This window comes from Globicephala melas, chromosome 13 (genome assembly GCF_963455315.2).
Source record: "Globicephala melas chromosome 13, mGloMel1.2, whole genome shotgun sequence".
Classification (NCBI taxonomy): domain Eukaryota; kingdom Metazoa; phylum Chordata; class Mammalia; order Artiodactyla; family Delphinidae; genus Globicephala; species Globicephala melas.
Genome location: NC_083326.1, coordinates 82,194,410 through 82,212,424, shown reverse-complemented (window position 1 = coordinate 82,212,424; position 18,015 = coordinate 82,194,410). Strand labels below are relative to the sequence as shown.

Here is an 18,015-nt window from a genome sequence, read left to right as displayed (position 1 = left end):
CGATGCAGGGGATGCGGGTTCGTGCCCCAGTCCGGGAAGATCCCACATGCCGCAGAGCGGCTGCGCCCGTGAGCCGTGGCCGCTGAGCCTGCGCGTCTGGAGCCTGTGCTCCGCAGCGGGAGAGGCCACAACAGTGAGAGGCCCGCGTACCGAAAAAAAAAAAAATTAGCTATTATCGTCAAAAATAAAATGAGATCATGGACAGGAGTTTTTTAAAAGCTCTTGGGCACCATAACAAAGCTCCAGTAAAACAAAAAGTAGTTTCGAACTGGCTTCAGCATACCTTTAGGTGGATCTTTACAGGCTCGAAATGAACTCACCTGAAAACCATACTCTTTGGGAAGGTTAAGAGTGCAGGCCGGTGTTTCCACCGCTAAAGTCCACCTCCAGATGCAAACTTTCTGTAAGTGATGGCAGACAGAGGAGAGTGAGAAGATTCCTGAAGGGTACTGGAGGAACCTACACCTCTTGTGGTAAGCCAGTGACCTCCGCTAAGCAAAGCACAGTGAGCTAAGCCACAGGCAGGGAGCCCCTGACCGGTCACCCCCCCTCCACCCAGAGAACCACAGACGCCACATGGCCTGAGCAGGAGCCCCTGACCGGTCACCCCCCTCCACCCAGAGAACCACAGACGCCACACAGCCTGAGCACAGCTGCTTGCGGGGACACTTGTGACGGGCGGGCCAGCCGCTGAAGCTGCCGTGACAAGCCCTGTACCTGGATCTCAGCGTCTGAGATGGTCGCCAGGTACTTGGCATCGTGGGTGATGGCCATGGCCCTGATGCCGCCACCTTCTGGGCAGCTGTCGAATATCGTGTGCACAGGAATGCTGCAAGACAGGACGGGGGACACCCAGGTCAGGAACAGAACAGCTACGGAGAAACAAACGTGGTCCACCCACATGATGGAAAGTTGCTCCGCCATAAAAAAGGAGTGAAGCACTGACACAGGCGACAACACGGATGAACCTTGAAACCATGGTGCTGAGTGAAAGAAGCCAGACACCAAAGGCTACAGATTGTATGAGTCCATTTATATCAAACCTCCAAGATAGGCAAATCCATAGAGGCGGAAAGCAGGTGCGTGTTTTCCAGAGGGTAGGGGAGCGGGATGTGAAGGCTGATGGTTTCAGGGTTTCCTTCTGCGGTGAAGAAAATGTTCTGCAACCAGATAAGAGGCGGTGGTTGCACCACACTGTGCATATACTAAATGCCACTGAGTTGTTCACTTTAAAATGGTTACTTTTATGTTATGTGAATTTTACCTCAAATTTAAAACAAAAACTAACTCAGGGCAGCATGTAAACATGCTATTTGTTCTCTCCTGGAGCTCTAGTCTCTCCTTCATTATCGAGCGCTGATTCTGTGCCAGGCGTGAAGGATGAGAACATGAAACAAGACGTCTGGGACACCATCCTAGCTCTCAGGAAAGCCGGCGTCCTCCTCCAGAAGGGGAGTGTAAACAAGCACAGGCTTTCTCGACAGCACCTTCCCTGCATCTGTCAAAATCCTCAATGCACAGACCCTAAGACTCGCCAATTCCACTTCTACAACTTATTTTCCCTAGAGAAATAATAGCAAAAGTAAACAGAGATAAATGCCAGTTCATGTTTATTGTGGCACTGCTTTAATAGCAAAAATCTGGAAACAACATAAATATCCATTAATACGGGATTTGTTTAAAAAATATCATGGTAAACCATACAATGAAAAAGCATGCCACCTTCAAAATGAATGAGGTAGATTTGGGAAAGTGACCAAAGTTTTGTGGAAAAAAGCAAATAGCAAAACAGTAGACGTAGCATCATCCTGAGAGAGAGAGAGGAAAGAGAGAGAGAGAGAGAGAGAGAGAGAGAGACTGTGTGTGTGTGTGTGTGTGTGTGTGTGTGTGTGTAGAAAAAAGTCTGGAGGAATGAACTCCAAACTACATGGTGACTCTGGATATAGGTTTGGGTGAAGGGGGACTTACTTTTTTTTTTCTTACACGTCTGTATTGTGTCACTGGCAAGACTTTAGAACTGTAAGATGCAGACAAAGCCTTAACACACGCAGAATTTAATTAGATGATATCTGAATACCTGAGAGAGCCAAAGAAATGCAAGAAACAGCTGAAGCAATGATGGAAGTAAGCTGTGATGTGGTGGGGGTCCCTGACTCCCACTGGAAGAGTGGGTGCTAGGAAGACTTAATCCCGGAACGCGGGCTATGCAGACCCCCCGTTGGTTTTTCATTATGGAGACCTTGTTACAGCAAATATACACAGGCCTCAGCATGTCACACAGGCCTCAGTATGTCACATCGGTGTCCCAATTGGCTGGAACCAAGTCTGTGCCCTAGCTGAGGACCTGTCTGGTTCTCTGTCACTTGAGATATTTTATCCCACTGAGACGTGGCCCCAAAAATTGCCTTGGGAAGGGAGTCCTAAAGTTGTTGGGAATGACATAATGACGTTCTTCGTGGGAAGGTGTATCTCATCCCCAGGGATATTTAGAATTAAATGCAGAGAAGATAAGTCAGTTGGACCTGTACTCTTAACATATTTGTGATAAGAGAATTTGTTCCTTTTTTTAAGAATGGGTCATGTTTAAGAGAATTTAACATATTAGAGTCTCTAACAGATTAATTTGTGATTCTAATTGAAAGTCTGTAGTTGATTTAGACTTGTGATTTTAAATTCAAATTGTATTAGGTTTATAAACAATACTTGAACACTTAAGAGAACTTAGGACTTGCCATATTTATGTCTAATTTATTAGATTTACAAGAATTACTTAAGTACTGGTGAAGGATTTATTTGTTAATCAGACTACTAAAGAACTTAAAGATGAAACTGAATATATCAATTTCTAAATGCAGTTTAAAATGTTTAAAAGGAGTTAATAAAATTTGTGAGACCAAACATTAATCAAAGCCCCCTTATAGGCAATTGCAAAAATACGCTAGATTTACGGAGTAAGATTTAAGTTGAACTAATATCTCAAGGAAGAAGTACCGTTTATCACTTTAATAAGGTGAATATTAATTCTAAAACCAGAGAATCCTTTCTGGGTTCCCAGAGTCATCATTTGCAATATCATAAAACTCATATCGACATATCATTTTAATTGTTAACCACAGATACACTTCACTTTGTAATTTTAAAAAATGACTGCCAGAGTCACCTCCGGTCTAGTGGGGGAGACAGCTCTATAAACAAGAAAAAAGCAAAGGATAAACACTGTTTGAATGGAGGCCAGCTCTGCCTGGGGCAGGGGAGCTGTCAGCAAAGGCTTGAGAGAAGAGAGGCACCAGAGGGGCCCATCCTTCCTGCCTCAGGACTTCCTGATGCAGGAGATGACTTTCCCTCGTGTGTGTCAGGTGGATGTGCCATTTCTTGCAGCTGAAAAGTATGTAATCGCTAGAGATGACCGCTAGGCAAGCAGAAGGGAATTTGATTTCGTGGGGGAAGTGTTCGCATGGCTAGGATGTGAGCGTGTACTCCCTGTAACAAGGGCTGAGCTGACAACGGGCAGCAGGGGAGCCCGTTAGGATTTTGCGCATGGGAAAAGATCACGCTCAAAATGTTGTAGAGAAAAACCATATGATGATATATGATGATGGCCATACATGTGTATTTTTTTTTTGGCCTCGAGGCAGGCAGGATCTTAGTTCCCTGACCAGGGATCGAACCCGTGGCCCCTGCAGTGGAAGCATGGAGTCTTAACTACTGGACCACCAGGGAAGTCCCCTTACACATGTGCATTTAAAACAACATCAGGGGGCTTCCCTGGTGGCGCAGTGGTTGGGAGTCCACCTGCCAATGCAGGGGATGCGGGTTCGTGCCCCGGTCCGTGAGGATCCCGCGTGCCGCGGAGCGGCTGGGCCCATGAGCCATGGCCGCTGAGCCTGCGCGTCTGGAGCCTGTGCTCCGCAACGGGAGAGGCCACAACAGTGAGAGGCCCGCGTACCGCAAAAAAAAAAAAAAAAAATCAACAGATGAATGGATAAACAAAATGTGTTATATCCATGCAATGGAATCTTAAACAGCTAAAAAAAGGAATGGAGTACTGATTCATGCTACAACATGGAAGAATTTTGAAAATATTATAAGTAAAAGAAGCCAGACACAAAAGCCACATATTGTATGATTCCACGGACATGAGATGTCCAGAATAGGCAAATCTTTACAGCTAGAAAGTAGATTAGAGGTTGAGGGGAGGGGAGAATGAGGAATTCATTAGTTCAGATTTTCTGGTTGGGTGCTGTGAGTGTTCTGGAAATAGTGGTGATGGCTGCACAACACTGTGAATGTAATTAATGCCAGTGAATTGTATATACATTTAAAAGTGGTTCAGTGTCACGGAGGCTGGGTTGAAGAGCGAAACTGCAGTGGGGGAGATCGGTCAGGAGGCTACTGCAATGGCCCAAGCAGGAGAGGGTGGGCAGAGGCGGTGGATGTGGGTTCAGAAGTTATTTGGAGGTGGAGGCGCAGGACTTTTGGACATTTTAGCAGGAGATGCCCACGGGACATGCAGGTGGACTGTCCTCCAGCAGCTTCCCCATCAGCAGACAGGAAACACTGAGACGGCTGTTGAGAGTAAGATGGCGCAGTTTCAAACCCTGGCTCTGCTCCTGCCTGGCTGGAGAACATCACCAACAGCATCCTCACGCCCTGAGGCCACAGCTAAGGAATGGCCAGAGGAGGATGAGGCTGAAAAGAGTCTGAGAGGGAACAGACAGCAAGCAGGATGAGGACCAGGGGACATGGTGTCAGAGGGGCCAGGGGAAATGATTAGGTAATATGGCCCTATGGAGGCCACCGGTCACCTGGGAGAGAGCAGTTCCTGTGTCACAGAACATTCAACATAACTTCTTCCTAAACTTCTTCTCCACCTGGACTCGTCCACCCCCCACCTCACCCCATCCCACCCCCCTACACACCCAACCAAGGCCTTACAATCTTGTCAGTGAATCTAGCACTACTCTCTGCCTCCAGGACCAGGAATTACGAAAGGACACACATCTGTGAGCATCTATCCTGGGCCAGGTGCTGTGCTCTGATCTTCCTAACAATCCGGTAGGGTAAGTAAAGTAGATCAAATAGCGCCCCCTCGAAATTCATTCCACCCAGAACCTCCGAAGCGAGCTTATACAGAAAGAGAGTCTCTGCGGATGTAATTAGTTAAGATGAGGTCATACTGGTTAGGGTGGACCCTAAACCCAATGACTGGAGTCCTTATAAAAGAGAAGACCTTACAGAGAGACACAGAGGGGGAAACGCCACATGAAGATGGAAGCAGAGGCTGAAGTGACGTGTCTACAGGTCAAGGACCACCAAGGATGCCAGCAACCACCCAAAGGAGGAGGGGAGCATGGGACAGATTCTCTCTCAGGGCCCCAGGAGCTCCCTGCAGACTCCCCAATTTCAGACATTTGGCCTCATGAACAGTGAGAAAATAAATTTCTGTGATTTTAAGCCACCCAGATTGGGGTAATTTCTTACAGAGCCCAGGGAAATGAAGACAGTAAGTACGATTAGTCTTTTTTTTTTTTTTTGGGGGCAGATGGTGAAAGTCACATAATTTCTCCGGGTCTCCCAGCTGGGTGAGTGTGAGTTAGCCTCCCTCAACCCTGTCTGCCTGGGGGCCACCGACAAACCAAGTTTCTGGGCTTAGAGAGCCAAGAATCACCCATGGGAAATTCACCAAAGTAATGTCATCCCAACAGGCCTTGAGGCAGTAAGACAACCTCCCCTGAGAACCTCGCCCCTCGCCCTGCCTCCCAGCACCAGCTTCTGTATCCCTGGACCGGCATGACTCCTTTTTTTGCGGGTCACGGTGGCAGACGCTGTACAAAAACGCGGGGGGAAGTGGCTACGACATGCCTACCCCGTGAAGCAGTCCCATATGATTATCAGGCATTCGGGCCCTTTGTCAGCCGTGGCGACCCAGCGCCTGTCTTCACTGATGCAGAGGCAGGAGATGACGTTGGGGTGGCCCTGCAGACGTGGAGAGAAGTCGCTCTGAGACAGGGGTTGGGGGGGGCCCAGCCCTGGCACCAGCAGGAAAGGCGGGGCCCCGGAGGCACACCTGAGCTCCCTTTCCAGATGCCGCTGGCTGAAAATCCTACTCCCACCCGCCTTCCCTGGTGTTTCTCTACAGCCAGAGGTTTTCAAACTTCCCCTCAAAACACTCTCAGGGTAAGCTGCACTCCCTGCAAGAACAGTGGCTTCCTAGGGGTCGAGGCGTATACCCGACTCTGAGCCCACGTTGAGAATACATGTCCAGGTCCCCCCACCTCCAGCCCCCTAGAACCTCCCTACCAGCCTCATCTCCCCCAAAACTGCTCACTCAGGTCACTGAGCAGCTCTGGAACCAAAGCCTCCTCACGGGCCTCTGCTTTCACTCGTATCCTCCTACGATCTTCCCCACACAACAGAGGAATCTTCTGGAAACACAAACAAGATGGCAGCCGGGAAACAACCCCTGTTTCCCTCCTTCCGTGTCACCCCTCGCTCACTCTGGCCTCTGTCTGGGCCTCATGCACGAGGCCTGAAAACTCGGAGCTCTGTCTGTCTGGGATGCTGTTCCCCGGCAAAACGGCCCCGGGCTAGCTCATGCTCAGCCTTCAGGTCTTGGCACAAACAGCACTTTTTTATTCCCTGCCCACCCAATCCAGAGGAATCTCCTCTCACCCTGATGCTTCCCTCTTAGAGCATTTTCACGTTTCCTTTCGAGCAACTGTTAAAATCTTTAGGTATATGCTTCTGTGTTCACTTGTTTAACGACTGTCTCTCCATGAGGGGGGACTAGATCTATGTTGTTCATGACTACAGACCCATCACCTGAAACATAGTGGTTATGATAAATACACGTGGGATGAATGAACAAACGAACAAATGGCCAAGGCCACTCCCAGCCATCCAACTCTGCGGAGGCTGGACGCCTTCCTACTTCTCAGCCCCTCTGCCCCGCCCGCCCCCCTGACTCTGAGTCTGCCCACCACACTGTGCTTTCTCCCCCTGCCGCTACCTCTGTGCTCAGTGCTACACATTCAACTAAGCTCTGAGAAGGGCTGCTTGCTGACTGTGTGTGTATTTCAGGACTTCTAGAAAGCAAATTCCTTAAGTTACACCCACGTGTCTTGGATCCCTGGCACGATGCTGAATACTGGCTGAGCTCTTGGAAAATACTTTGTGAAGTTTCTGATCTAGGCATTGACTAAGGAAGGTCCTTATATGTCAACTGAAAAGGGTAACATGGAACTGTTTACCGGGTTAACTAGTGGAAAGTCAGACACCAGGAAAACGTGACATTTGGACAGGTAAATGATGAAAAAGGGGTCAAAAACATCCGGAACAGAGGAGGCAGAGCACTGAGGGGAAGGCAGGCATGTGGGGCATTCGGGGAGGCACAGAGCAGGGTGTAAATAAAGCCAGGTGCTGGAGGGAGGAGACAGGAGGAAAGACTGACCTACTTAATGCTTTAAAGTCAGGAGACCTGGATGTAAGACCTGGCTTCAGCATCTGCTAGCACAGCCTTGGGCAAGTCAGCTAAATCCCTCTGAGCCTCAGTTTCCTCTCCTGTGAAATGGGAATATTAACACTCACTTCTCAGCAGGAGTAGGAGGATCAAAGCCCTTTGAGCCCTGGAAAGGAGTCTGAGTGTTAATTAGGTCCGAATCCCTGCCCTTTGCATCTCACCATAGTCCTGTGGAGACAACATGGTCTCTCCTGACCACGTTTTTACAGAAATGTAAAAAATACAGATGCTTTAGATTCTAGTTACTATAAAATTAAAGTCAACTGCTATTCTGATTAGAATCAGAGAGAAAACGAACAATAAAATGTGTTCCTAAAAAAAAATTTGCTATGGTTCAGAAGAGAAGAGGGAAAATGTGTATGAGATGGAATGAAGTTGACCCCTGAAATAAAAACCAAAGTGCTGGACTTCCCTGGTGACACAGTGGTTAAGAATCCACCTGCCAATGCAGGGGACACTGGTTCGAGCCCTGGTCCGGGAAGATCCCACATGCCGCGGAGCAACTAAGCCCATGCGCCACAACTACTGAGCCTGCGCTCTAGAGCCCGCGAGCCACAACTACTGAGCCCACGTGCCACAACTACTGAAGCCCGCGCAACTAGAGCCCATGCTCCGCAACAAGAGAAGCCACCGCAATGAGAAGCCTGCGCACCACAACAAAACGTAGCCCCTGCTCGCCGTAACTAGAGAAGGCCTGCACACAGCAACAAAGACCCAACGCAGCCAAAAATTAATTAATTAATAAAAAAGCAACAACAATAACAACCAAAGTGCTGTATTCAGGTTAAAAACAACCTCTTTCACTTGAAGTAAGAAAACCTGCAAACCTGAAGATGGTGCTGGTTATTCTTAAAGACATTGTAGATGACCGCAGTGTGAGCACTGGCATACAGAAGAACTCTCTGGTTTTCATCTTGAATGTAGTAAACAGGAAGGGAGCTGTTCCATCCGAACGACCAGGTCATGGCCTGGAAGACAAAGGTAAAACCGGGAAGACGCTACGGTGCACGAACCCAGAGCTGTGATGCCGGGTACTCCCGGCCTGAGTCCTGGAGGAGAAGGATTCACATCATCAGCCAATGAAGAGACATCACCTTGAGAAGTCCTCAAGAGCACGCTACACCGTGGATGACGCCTGAAAACGTGATGCTACGTGAAAGGAGCCAGATGCAAAGGACCACACACTGTGTGACTCCATCTACATAAAATGTCCAGAATAGGCAGATCCCTAGAGACAGAAAGCAGATGAGTGGTTGCCAGGGGGTGAGGGGAGGGGGAATGGGGAGCGACTGCTTACTGCGTATGGGTTTCTTTCTGGGGCGACGGAAATGTTCTGAGAACAGGCTACAAACCAATCAACTGTATACTGGAAAAGGGAAATTTTCAGACATAGAAAACAAACTTATGGTTACAAAAGGGGGAGGGGGGGTGGGAGGGATAAATTAGGAGTTGGGGATTAACAGATACACACTACTATGTATAAAACAGATAACCAACAAGGACCTACTGTATAGCACAGGGAACTATACTCAATATCTTGTAATAACCTATAAGGGAAAAGAATCTGAAAAAGAATATATATATATATATATATATATATATATATATATACGTATACATATGAATCACTTTGCTGTACCCCTGAAACTAACACAACATTGTAAATCAACTATATTTCAACAAAAATAAATTTTAAAAACTTTTTTTAATTTTAAAGGGTAAACTTTACAAGGATGTGGAGAAACTGGGACCCTTGTGCGTTACTGGTGGGAGTGTGAAATGGTGCAGCTGCTGTGGAAAACAGTATGGAGGTTCCTCAAAAAACTGAAAATACAATTACCATATACTCCAGCAATTACACTTCTGGGTACCTACCCCAAAGAACAGGAAACAGGGTCTCAAAGAGATATGTGTACACCCGTGTCCATAGCAGCATATTTCACAGTAACCAAAAGGTGGAAAAGAAGCCAGTGTCCATCAACAGATGAATGGATAAACAAAAGGTGAGTATTATTCAGCCTCCAAAGGGATGGAGATTCTGACACATGCTCCGACATGGACGAACCTTGAGGATATTATATAAGTAAAATACACCAGTCACAAAAAGACAAATATGAACTGAATGGTTCCACTTATATGAGGTCCCTAGAGTAGTCAAATTCATAGAGACAGAAAGTAGAAGGGCAGTTAGCCAGGGACCGGGGTGGGGTTGGGGAGCTGGTGTTTGTGGGTACAGCGTGTGTTTCACAAGATGAAGAGGGTTATGGGGACGGGTGATGATGGTGGCTGCACAACCGTGTGAATGTGTTTAATACCATTGAGCTTTTACACATAAAAATGGTTAAGGTGGTAAATTTTATGTTATGTGCCTTTTACCACAATCTTTTAAGAAAAAGTTAAGAGGGTGGATTTTATGGATGGGAATTCTACCTCGATGTAAAAAGAAAAGAAAAGCTACGTGGTGCTTACACAGGCGTGTTTGCTGTGTAAGAATTCAATGAGTTCTACACTTGCGTGTGCTCTTTCTGTTTATACGTTATATTTCAATAAAGACGTTTCCTTTAAAAAAAGAAAGTCTTCAACAGTAAATAGAAACAACTTCCTATTCATCTTCTCCCCAGGACCTAGACCCAGCTCAGTACCAGACACACAGTGAGCACTTAATGTCGTGAAATTCAATTTACTGAACGAGAGTACGTAGAATGGACAAGTTATAATAAAGTCACTAAGTAACTTCGTAAGAAAGGCAATTATTCAGCCTGGGTATTTGTTCCTTATACACGATTTTCCCTGGAAGGATAAAGTATAAAAGAGACAAAATTCCCTCAGGAGGATTAAAAATTCCACACTGCCAGGAACAAGTCCGAAATAAAAATTTCATGAAATGAAAAATAATAGGTACTATAAATCCAACTACTGCTTCCAATTCAATAGTAGTTTGTTTATGTATATTTTTGTATTCAACGTCTCTTACAAAAATTACGGATAAACTGTGGTACGTTCATACAATGGAATATTATTCAGCAATAAAAAGAAATGAGGTTGCAAGCCATGAAAAGATGTGGAGGAACCTTAAATGCATGTTGCTAAGTGAAAGAAGCCAGCCTGAAAAGGCCACAAACTGTATGATTCCAACTACATGACACTGTGGAAAAGGCAAAACTATGGAGACAATAAAAATCAATGGTTGTCAGGGGCTTGTGGTGGGGGGGATAAGGGGGAGGGAGAGATGAACAGGTAGGGCACAGGACATTTTTAGGGCAGTGAAACTACTCTGTATCAAACAACAATGGTAGATACATGTCATTATGCATTTGTCAAAGCCCAGAGAATGTACATCACAGAGTGAACCCTAAGGTATAAACTATGGACTTTAGGTAATTCTAATTCATCCATATTGGCTCATCAATTGCGACAAATGTACTGCACTAATGCAAGATGGTAATAATAGAGGAGACGAGGGGGGAAGGAGGCACAAGGGAGTATGTGGGAATTCTCTGTGTTTTTCATTCCATTTTTCTATAAACCTAAAACTGCTCCCAAATAATAAAGTCTATTTAAAGACTTAACCAAGGCTGATGTGGTAGAGTATTTAAAGTGATGGCTAAGTGATTAGTTACCAAAAATCAGTGGGTTATATTGGAGCATAGAAATGAAATCTGGTGATGGGATTTCCCTGGCGGTCCAATGGTTAAGACTCCGAGCTGCCACTGCAGGGGGCGCGGGTTCCATCCCTGGTCGGAGAACTAAGATCCTGCATGCCTCACGGCCGAGAGAAAAAAAAATAAAGAAATGAAATCTGGTGAGTTTCCTTTCTGACCTTTGAATGATACTTAAGGTTAAATGGATGCACCGTATACTTCTCCCAAGACAGAGTGGGCAACGTGGCCGATTTCTCTCTCCTGCACCCTTCATTCCCCATTCTCTCCTGATTCCATCTGCTCATTCGCTGTAATTTATATTTATATTTAGGTCTTTTATTGTGTGGGTGTGAGTGGTAGAATCACGGAATCATAATTGCCTCAAGCTGCAACTTCTAGGAACGGAACTATTTCATATCTGGCTGGTTCTTAAGAGCCAATTTCTTCAAGTGAGATGGTTCTTTTGGAAACCTGCTAATTCTAAAAGGCCTTATAGTCGTCCTGGAAATTTATTTTGAGATTTAACAGATTAGTTATAAAAAGAAAACACTCTTAACTAGACTCCTGTCTCCAGGTAAACCTCTTTCAAGGTCAAAACTAGGCTGACCTCACTCAGTAGTAACAGAACTTCCTTGCTTGAGCAGCCCTCACGTTAACCGAAATCACACAGTACTAACACTCATCGCATTTTGCACTAGTTTTAACACTCATGGCGAATGATGATGGAGACAGCCACCTCTTACAACAATCTTCTTCTAAAACATGGTCATCTGGAAAACAAAACTTTATTGTCAAAATCAGATTTCACTGTATTTGATAGTTATATGATTCCTTCTCATAAACACGATACCTTGTTACTTGGCTGGAGGTGGTATTCACGGTTAGGTCTATTTACCATGAGCACTGCGAGTTATTACAGGCCTTTGGGATAAGCTGGGGGAGCCCAAAGGAAAAGGAGGATGCTGCGAGCACAGAGATGGAGGGGCACACACTCACTGAAGCACCTTTGGTGAGAGCAAGAAATTAGAAACAGCATGAATGGCCATCAATAAGGAAACAGCCGAATTTAAAATGAGGAAGTGGATATACACGCACTGATACAAAAAATCCTCTAAGACATGTTAAGTGCAAAAACATTTATGCACAAATGCAGAATATCTCACTGCAAAAACGAACAACTAAAAACACAAATCGTGTGCGTGTGTGCGCACAGATACATGTTTATATACGTACCAACAAAGGTCTGGAGAGATAGTTATACCAAACTGCAACAGTAGTCACCTCAGGAAAATGGGATTGGGATGGGAGTGTGTTCGAGAAGAGGAATCTTTGCCTTTGTATATTTTATTTATAAAGAGCACTAATTCATTTTAACAAAAAGAAGAAACAATAAAGGCGAAAGGAAAGGAAAAAGAAAGACGGCGCACCCAAAGAGCTAAGCAAACCTGCAAAGAGAGAAGGCCTAGGAAAGTTTGGTTCTGTGGTGAGTCCAAGGCTAACGGGGGCCCAGACCTGTGCAGTGGCTTTTGTCAAGTCCAGGTAGCTGGGGCCTGGATAAAAAGATCGCTTGCTCTAATTAGTGACGTTACCTGATTTCTGGTTAGTTGGCTAAACAAGACAAATGTCTTCATGGGCTCTAAAACTCAATTATTCTTGGGACTTCCCTGGCAGTCCAGTGATTAGGACTCTGAGCTTCCACTGCAGAGGGCAAGGGTTCAATTTCTGATTGGGGAACTAAGATCCAACATGCCGCTCAGTGTGGCCAAATAAATAAATAAACTCAATTACTCTTTCTTTCAGACTGAGCAACTGCAAGCTTGAACCTTTAACTCCATTGCTCAAAGTCAGCCAAATCTACAGAAAGGAGGCTGTCAGTTCTCTGCACTTCCCCCTCGGCATCCTTCCGTCACCACCGCCAGCTCAACCGTCACCGCCATCACCTAGTTGTTAACACTTGTCAAGTGCTCGCTCTGTGTTAGGAACTGCATTAAGTACACACAGTCCATCACTTACAAATCTTCCAAAGGCATGAATCTACGGTGGGGGGAGAAAAAAAGATGAATCCTAGGAAACAATTTTCAGAAAGTAGCAGATGGAGGAAGAAAGAAGGAGAAGGGAAAAAAAAAAACCCTCCTCTTCCTTCTCTTGGCAAATGATAATATTTTTACCCTCGCAGATGGCGCCTCCCTGGAACACTGTCAGCGGCAGCAAAGGCAGACTCCTTTGGACCGCCTGGTGCTTTTCCCGGTGGCTTTCACTTTTTCCAGACCTTTGACTTACTGGTCTATCTTGGGATGGATAGTTTTAGGAACCTGTGGTGGTTTTAGGAGCTGGTAAAGGGATCAAGCCAGTTACAGCAGAAGAGGCGAGGAGAGGAGGGAAAGGCAAGGAATTGGTGGTATGGAGGAGGAGTATCATGATGTGGGAGAGAGAGAGGGAAAGGGAGGGAGAGAGACAGACGGAGCGAGAAGAGAGGGGAAAGGGGAGAGGTCGATTCTGAGTCTCCCCCAAGAAAACAGCGTCCTATACAACGGACAAACCACGTGTGGAATTTCCTGCCTGCAGAGCAACGCTGCTGAACCCAGATGCAGCGTTCCTGTCCACATACTGTCACACATGTCCAGCCACAGCTCCAAACTGAACTTTACAAAGACACGGGTCTGTGATTAGCTTAAAAAGGAGCTTTCTGGTGGTATTTTTTTCCATATGCATAAAATTCCCCTATTTCACAATACTCTCAAAACACTGGGGGAAATTTAAAAGCATGTTGCACTTACCAAGGGATACACGTTGGCACCGTCATCCTTTTGGAACAAAATGTCCTCGGTGGCAGTGGAGACCAGTGACCCCTTAGGGATCCTTGCTTTGGGCTGGAATTCTTTTTCTTTTTTCTCATTTACGTATAATACTCTTGTTTCTTTTCTCCCTTCTCTCTTTTCTGGCTCCAAGTCTCCCCTTTCTGGTTCCAAGTGTCTCTTTTCTTGTCCCAATTCATCTTGGGGCCTCTGGTCGGTTCTCTCTGCAAGCTCGCCCGAAGGCTGCTTTTCAGGGGAACTAAGCTGTTGTCCCGCAGAAGTGGTTAGATCCAAATCAAGAAACTCTAATTGCGAGGCCATGCTTGGAAGTTCGAATGTTTCCAAAAGCTCTGATTGTAATGAATGCTTTGACTCTCTACCACTATAGGTTTTCTTAAAAAAGAAATAGAAAGGAGATTGTGATTCCAAATACAGTACACGCTGCTACATGCCCTCATTTAGTTTCCTTTCTCTTCCTAATCAGCCAGTCTTAGTGTTAGCCTCACATCGGAATTATGAAGCACTTTTTAAAAAGAGCCTGGGACATTCTGTACTCAAATAACATGAATCATGGGTGTGTCAGGTTTATCCTTGGCCTACTAGCAGACCCACAACAGCAGAATTATTCTTCTAAGTGGCACTGGTGGCCTCCAAAAGCACCACAGAGCCACAGAGAGTCACTTCTCCTTGGACCAGAGGTGATTTCTACAGGCTGTTTAGACAAGCACACTCCAGCTAACCCCTGTCCTTTAAGTCAGCCCTGGTACACACCTCCTCCAGGAAGCTTTCCCTGATCATCCTCCAAGCTGGGTCAAGTGGCCTTTATATAGATACATATCTCCTAGGTACCTCTCAATCACTGCACTTAGTTTTATAATGTTTGCCTCCCTACATACCCTAGAGCTCCTTAAGAGAATGGATTGTGTCTTACTTGGTTTTATATCCACAGAGCCTGGCAGGTAAGTGGGTAACAAGCATTCAATTAATGATTAGGAATGAATGAATGAACAAACGAATGATTGAATGAATGAAAATTCCTACTTACTGGGAGTGTTCCTGACAAGATTGATTGGGAATCAGTTGGTGTAAGTCTCTCCAAACTGATCATGGACTTGGTGATTTCTTGGGGCTTCACTGTGGTTTCTTCCTGTGCTCCTGCTGCCTCCTCCTTCCCAAATTCTTCCCCCTCTTCTTTCCCCTCCGCTCCCTCTCCCTCCGCTTCCCCCTCCTCCTGAGACCCTCTCCACGCTAATGTGTTATCTTCTTTTAATTCCTGTTGCATATTTTCTAGCCCTTCATCATTTGGATATTTTTCTTCTTCTTCTTCTTCTTCTTCTTCTTCTTCTTCTTCTTCTTCTTCTCCTTCTTCCATTTCTATTTCTCCATATTCTTCTGTTTCTTCCAGTGGGTTTTCCTCTGCATCTGACATTCTTCTCTTTGGAGATGTCTCTAGAGAAATTTTGAGCATAAAAGTCAGCAGGGCCCTCTGTTTTCCATTTTGATTTCCTGGTCCACAAACCCATCAATGAAATGTGCAATACCAGCTCTGTTCCTTTCCATGGGAATAAAAAGAATGCCATACTCCTGGGAAAGCCTGTCTCAAATCTTTAAAAATATTGATCCCGGGCCTCATCTTTCTGAGGATAATTTTAGAGCCCTCTAACTCAGTATATATCTATTCATATTCCCACAGGCAGCAAAATGATAACCCAGGCATTAGCAACAGTTCTAATAATACGAATAGGGGAAGAAGCAGGTACCTTAGCGGTTAAAAGTGTTGGCTTTCCAGTCAGCCTCTCCTGGCATTGAATCCCAGTTCCACCACTCAGGTGCTCTGTGACCTTGGGCAAGTCACTTTACCCCTCGGAGTCTAAATCTGCTCACAGGCAAAATTAAAATGATAACCCTAAATTCTGGGGGTGTTGTGAAGATTAGATGAAATGACATATGTAAAATGCTCCAGCTGCAGCACAGAGTGCTTGAGAAATGGTAGCAGTCTAGAAAGTTAAAAAGCCTAGCATGTTCTCTCGTTTATTTCTTACAGCAAACTTAAGAGTCTGAAGCTCTGAGAGGTGAAGTGACTTATGCAAGATCATACAGCGAGTAAGAAGCAGACCTCTCAATGTTCAGTTCCGCCATCTGAAAAATTGCTAAGATTTCAAGTCTAGGGCCCTTAGTACAGAGCCTCTTCCGACTGCCAAACTTTGCCACATTCCTCATGGGGGGTGCGGGGAGCAGGTGTGTGCGTCCGTGGGGGCACAAAGCCCAGGCGTGGACCCTTCCTCCAGCTCAGGTCTGCCTGGAGCTGCCCTAGGGCGAGCCCAGGTGGGGTGAGCGCCCCCCAAGAGGCACCAGGCCCCTCCTTGCCGGGGCCCCCGCCCCTGACTCACAGAGCGCGCCCACCCTGGTCCTCAAAGGCCGGGGTCTTCCCGCCGCGTGAACCCCTTGTCCACCTCCCGGCCTCCAGCTGCCGCCGCTTTCTCCTCCAAGGGCTCCCTAGTTACGGTCGCCACCCAAGCCCCGTCTCCATGGTAATCGCTGCCGCCTGCAGGCGACGGGCCGTAAAGCACGAAAGCTGGACAGCGGTCACGTGCCCAGAAAGCGGCGGGAGCGGGAGCGGGGAGCTGGTCGAGCTCGCCCCCTGCCGCCGCGACTTGGGAGGTAAAATTGGCTTTCCTCTCACCTCTCTCCTCCCCTCCCACTCTCCCCCATGTTTTCCCTTGGTGCCATCCCATGAGAAGCTGCAGCGGCCAATCCTAGCAACTCTGACTTTCTGAAGACTTGACAAAGTTATGTGAAGAAGTACGAACGGTTTGATAAAATTCTCTTTGTCAAAAGCAAACTAAATTTCCCGGTCTCATTGGTGCAGCACACAGCTGTCCTCCCCACCTCCTCGCCCGGGCACTAGATGTTGTACAGAAAATTTTAGCCAGCTGGGATTAAATGTTTCATAGGTTACGTTATCTTATCACATAACGTTTCTGCCAAACCAGTTTGTTAAATCTATTAGGATGATTCCACCTCCAAGTGTCTCTCCACTAGAACCTCACAAAAGACAGCCCACCTGCGTGGCCATCCTGAGGTTTCTGAAGCGGGGGGGCTTGCAGGAAACCAGCCAAAGGCACTGATGCAGAAGACTCTCTGCTGCTATCATTTTAGGAGGATGTGAATGAGTCTCTCCATCCCCACCCCACCCTCATACCCCAATGCTGGTTGCTGCATTTGCATACATCTCAAAAAAATAAAAGGGATTGCTGGATGGGGCAAGCTGTGTTTATTATAGTCTAGGGCTTATAAAAGATTGGAAAACACGTGGAATTAGAAAAACAATTTAAACACTGGTAAACACAGCACGTCTGTGGCTACAAGGGGGGAAATCCACGTGGACATTCGGCTAGAGTACATGGTGTTTGGGGGCAGACACTCAACAGGAAGGCTTTCCAGCCGAGCACGAGCACCCATGGCTGGAAGCACACCCAGTACTGACTCCCGTCAGGGCGAGCTGATATCTGCATCTAAGCCAAGCAAATCCAGGCCTGAAGAACCCAAGCATGCCTCAGTAGAATGTGCCAGATGCCCTCTGAAACAGAAAGTGGTCTGCAAGAACTGTGGAAATAAAACACTGTGATACGGTGAAGAGAGAAAAAAAGTAAAGCACGGAGGCACTAGGAATCACTGAAACTCACTTTGCCATGTTAAAGAGAGAAAATAAAAGGAAGGAAGGAAGGAGGAATCAGCATTTGCAAGAAGACAGCGCTGCACACACTGCTGGTTCCCATCAGCAATGTCAACACACCTTAGCAGTCTACAAAAGTGCTGATCCGAGGGCAGGCCCAGGAGACTCAATTATCCTGTATCCAGAGCAGCAATGCCACAGTGCAAACGCAGGTGCAGCCTGAGCGTCTGGAACCCCCATTCACTAAAGGATGACGTCCCAGAGATGTTGCTGGTCAAGTCTTGACTTCGGTACAATTGTTAGTTTGTTCTGCCCAACTTTCCTGAGGCTGATCTAACTCCCACCTGAGCTTTGGTTTGAGAAGTTCATAGGAAATTCAGCTGG

At 46.3% G+C, this 18,015-nt stretch overlaps 1 protein-coding gene across 3 annotated transcripts in view; it reads right to left on the bottom strand.

Annotated features, from left to right (window-relative positions):
* CFAP251 (cilia and flagella associated protein 251) overlaps positions 1-18,015 on the bottom strand; it is a 90,737-nt gene that overhangs the window by 72,483 nt on the left and 239 nt on the right. For all 3 annotated transcript variants that reach the window (XR_009566512.1, XM_060311066.1, XM_030860219.2), the window contains exons 2-7: positions 15,001-15,404; positions 13,938-14,348; positions 8,347-8,487; positions 5,867-5,976; positions 718-829; positions 321-401 (exon numbers count right to left, since the gene is read on the bottom strand). Coding sequence is in view for 2 of the 3 variants with exons in the window: in XM_060311066.1 (XP_060167049.1) it covers positions 321-401; positions 718-829; positions 5,867-5,976; positions 8,347-8,487; positions 13,938-14,348; positions 15,001-15,384 (1,239 nt within the window). In the remaining variant the exon portion in view is untranslated. The remainder of the gene's footprint in view (positions 1-320; positions 402-717; positions 830-5,866; positions 5,977-8,346; positions 8,488-13,937; positions 14,349-15,000; positions 15,405-18,015) is intronic.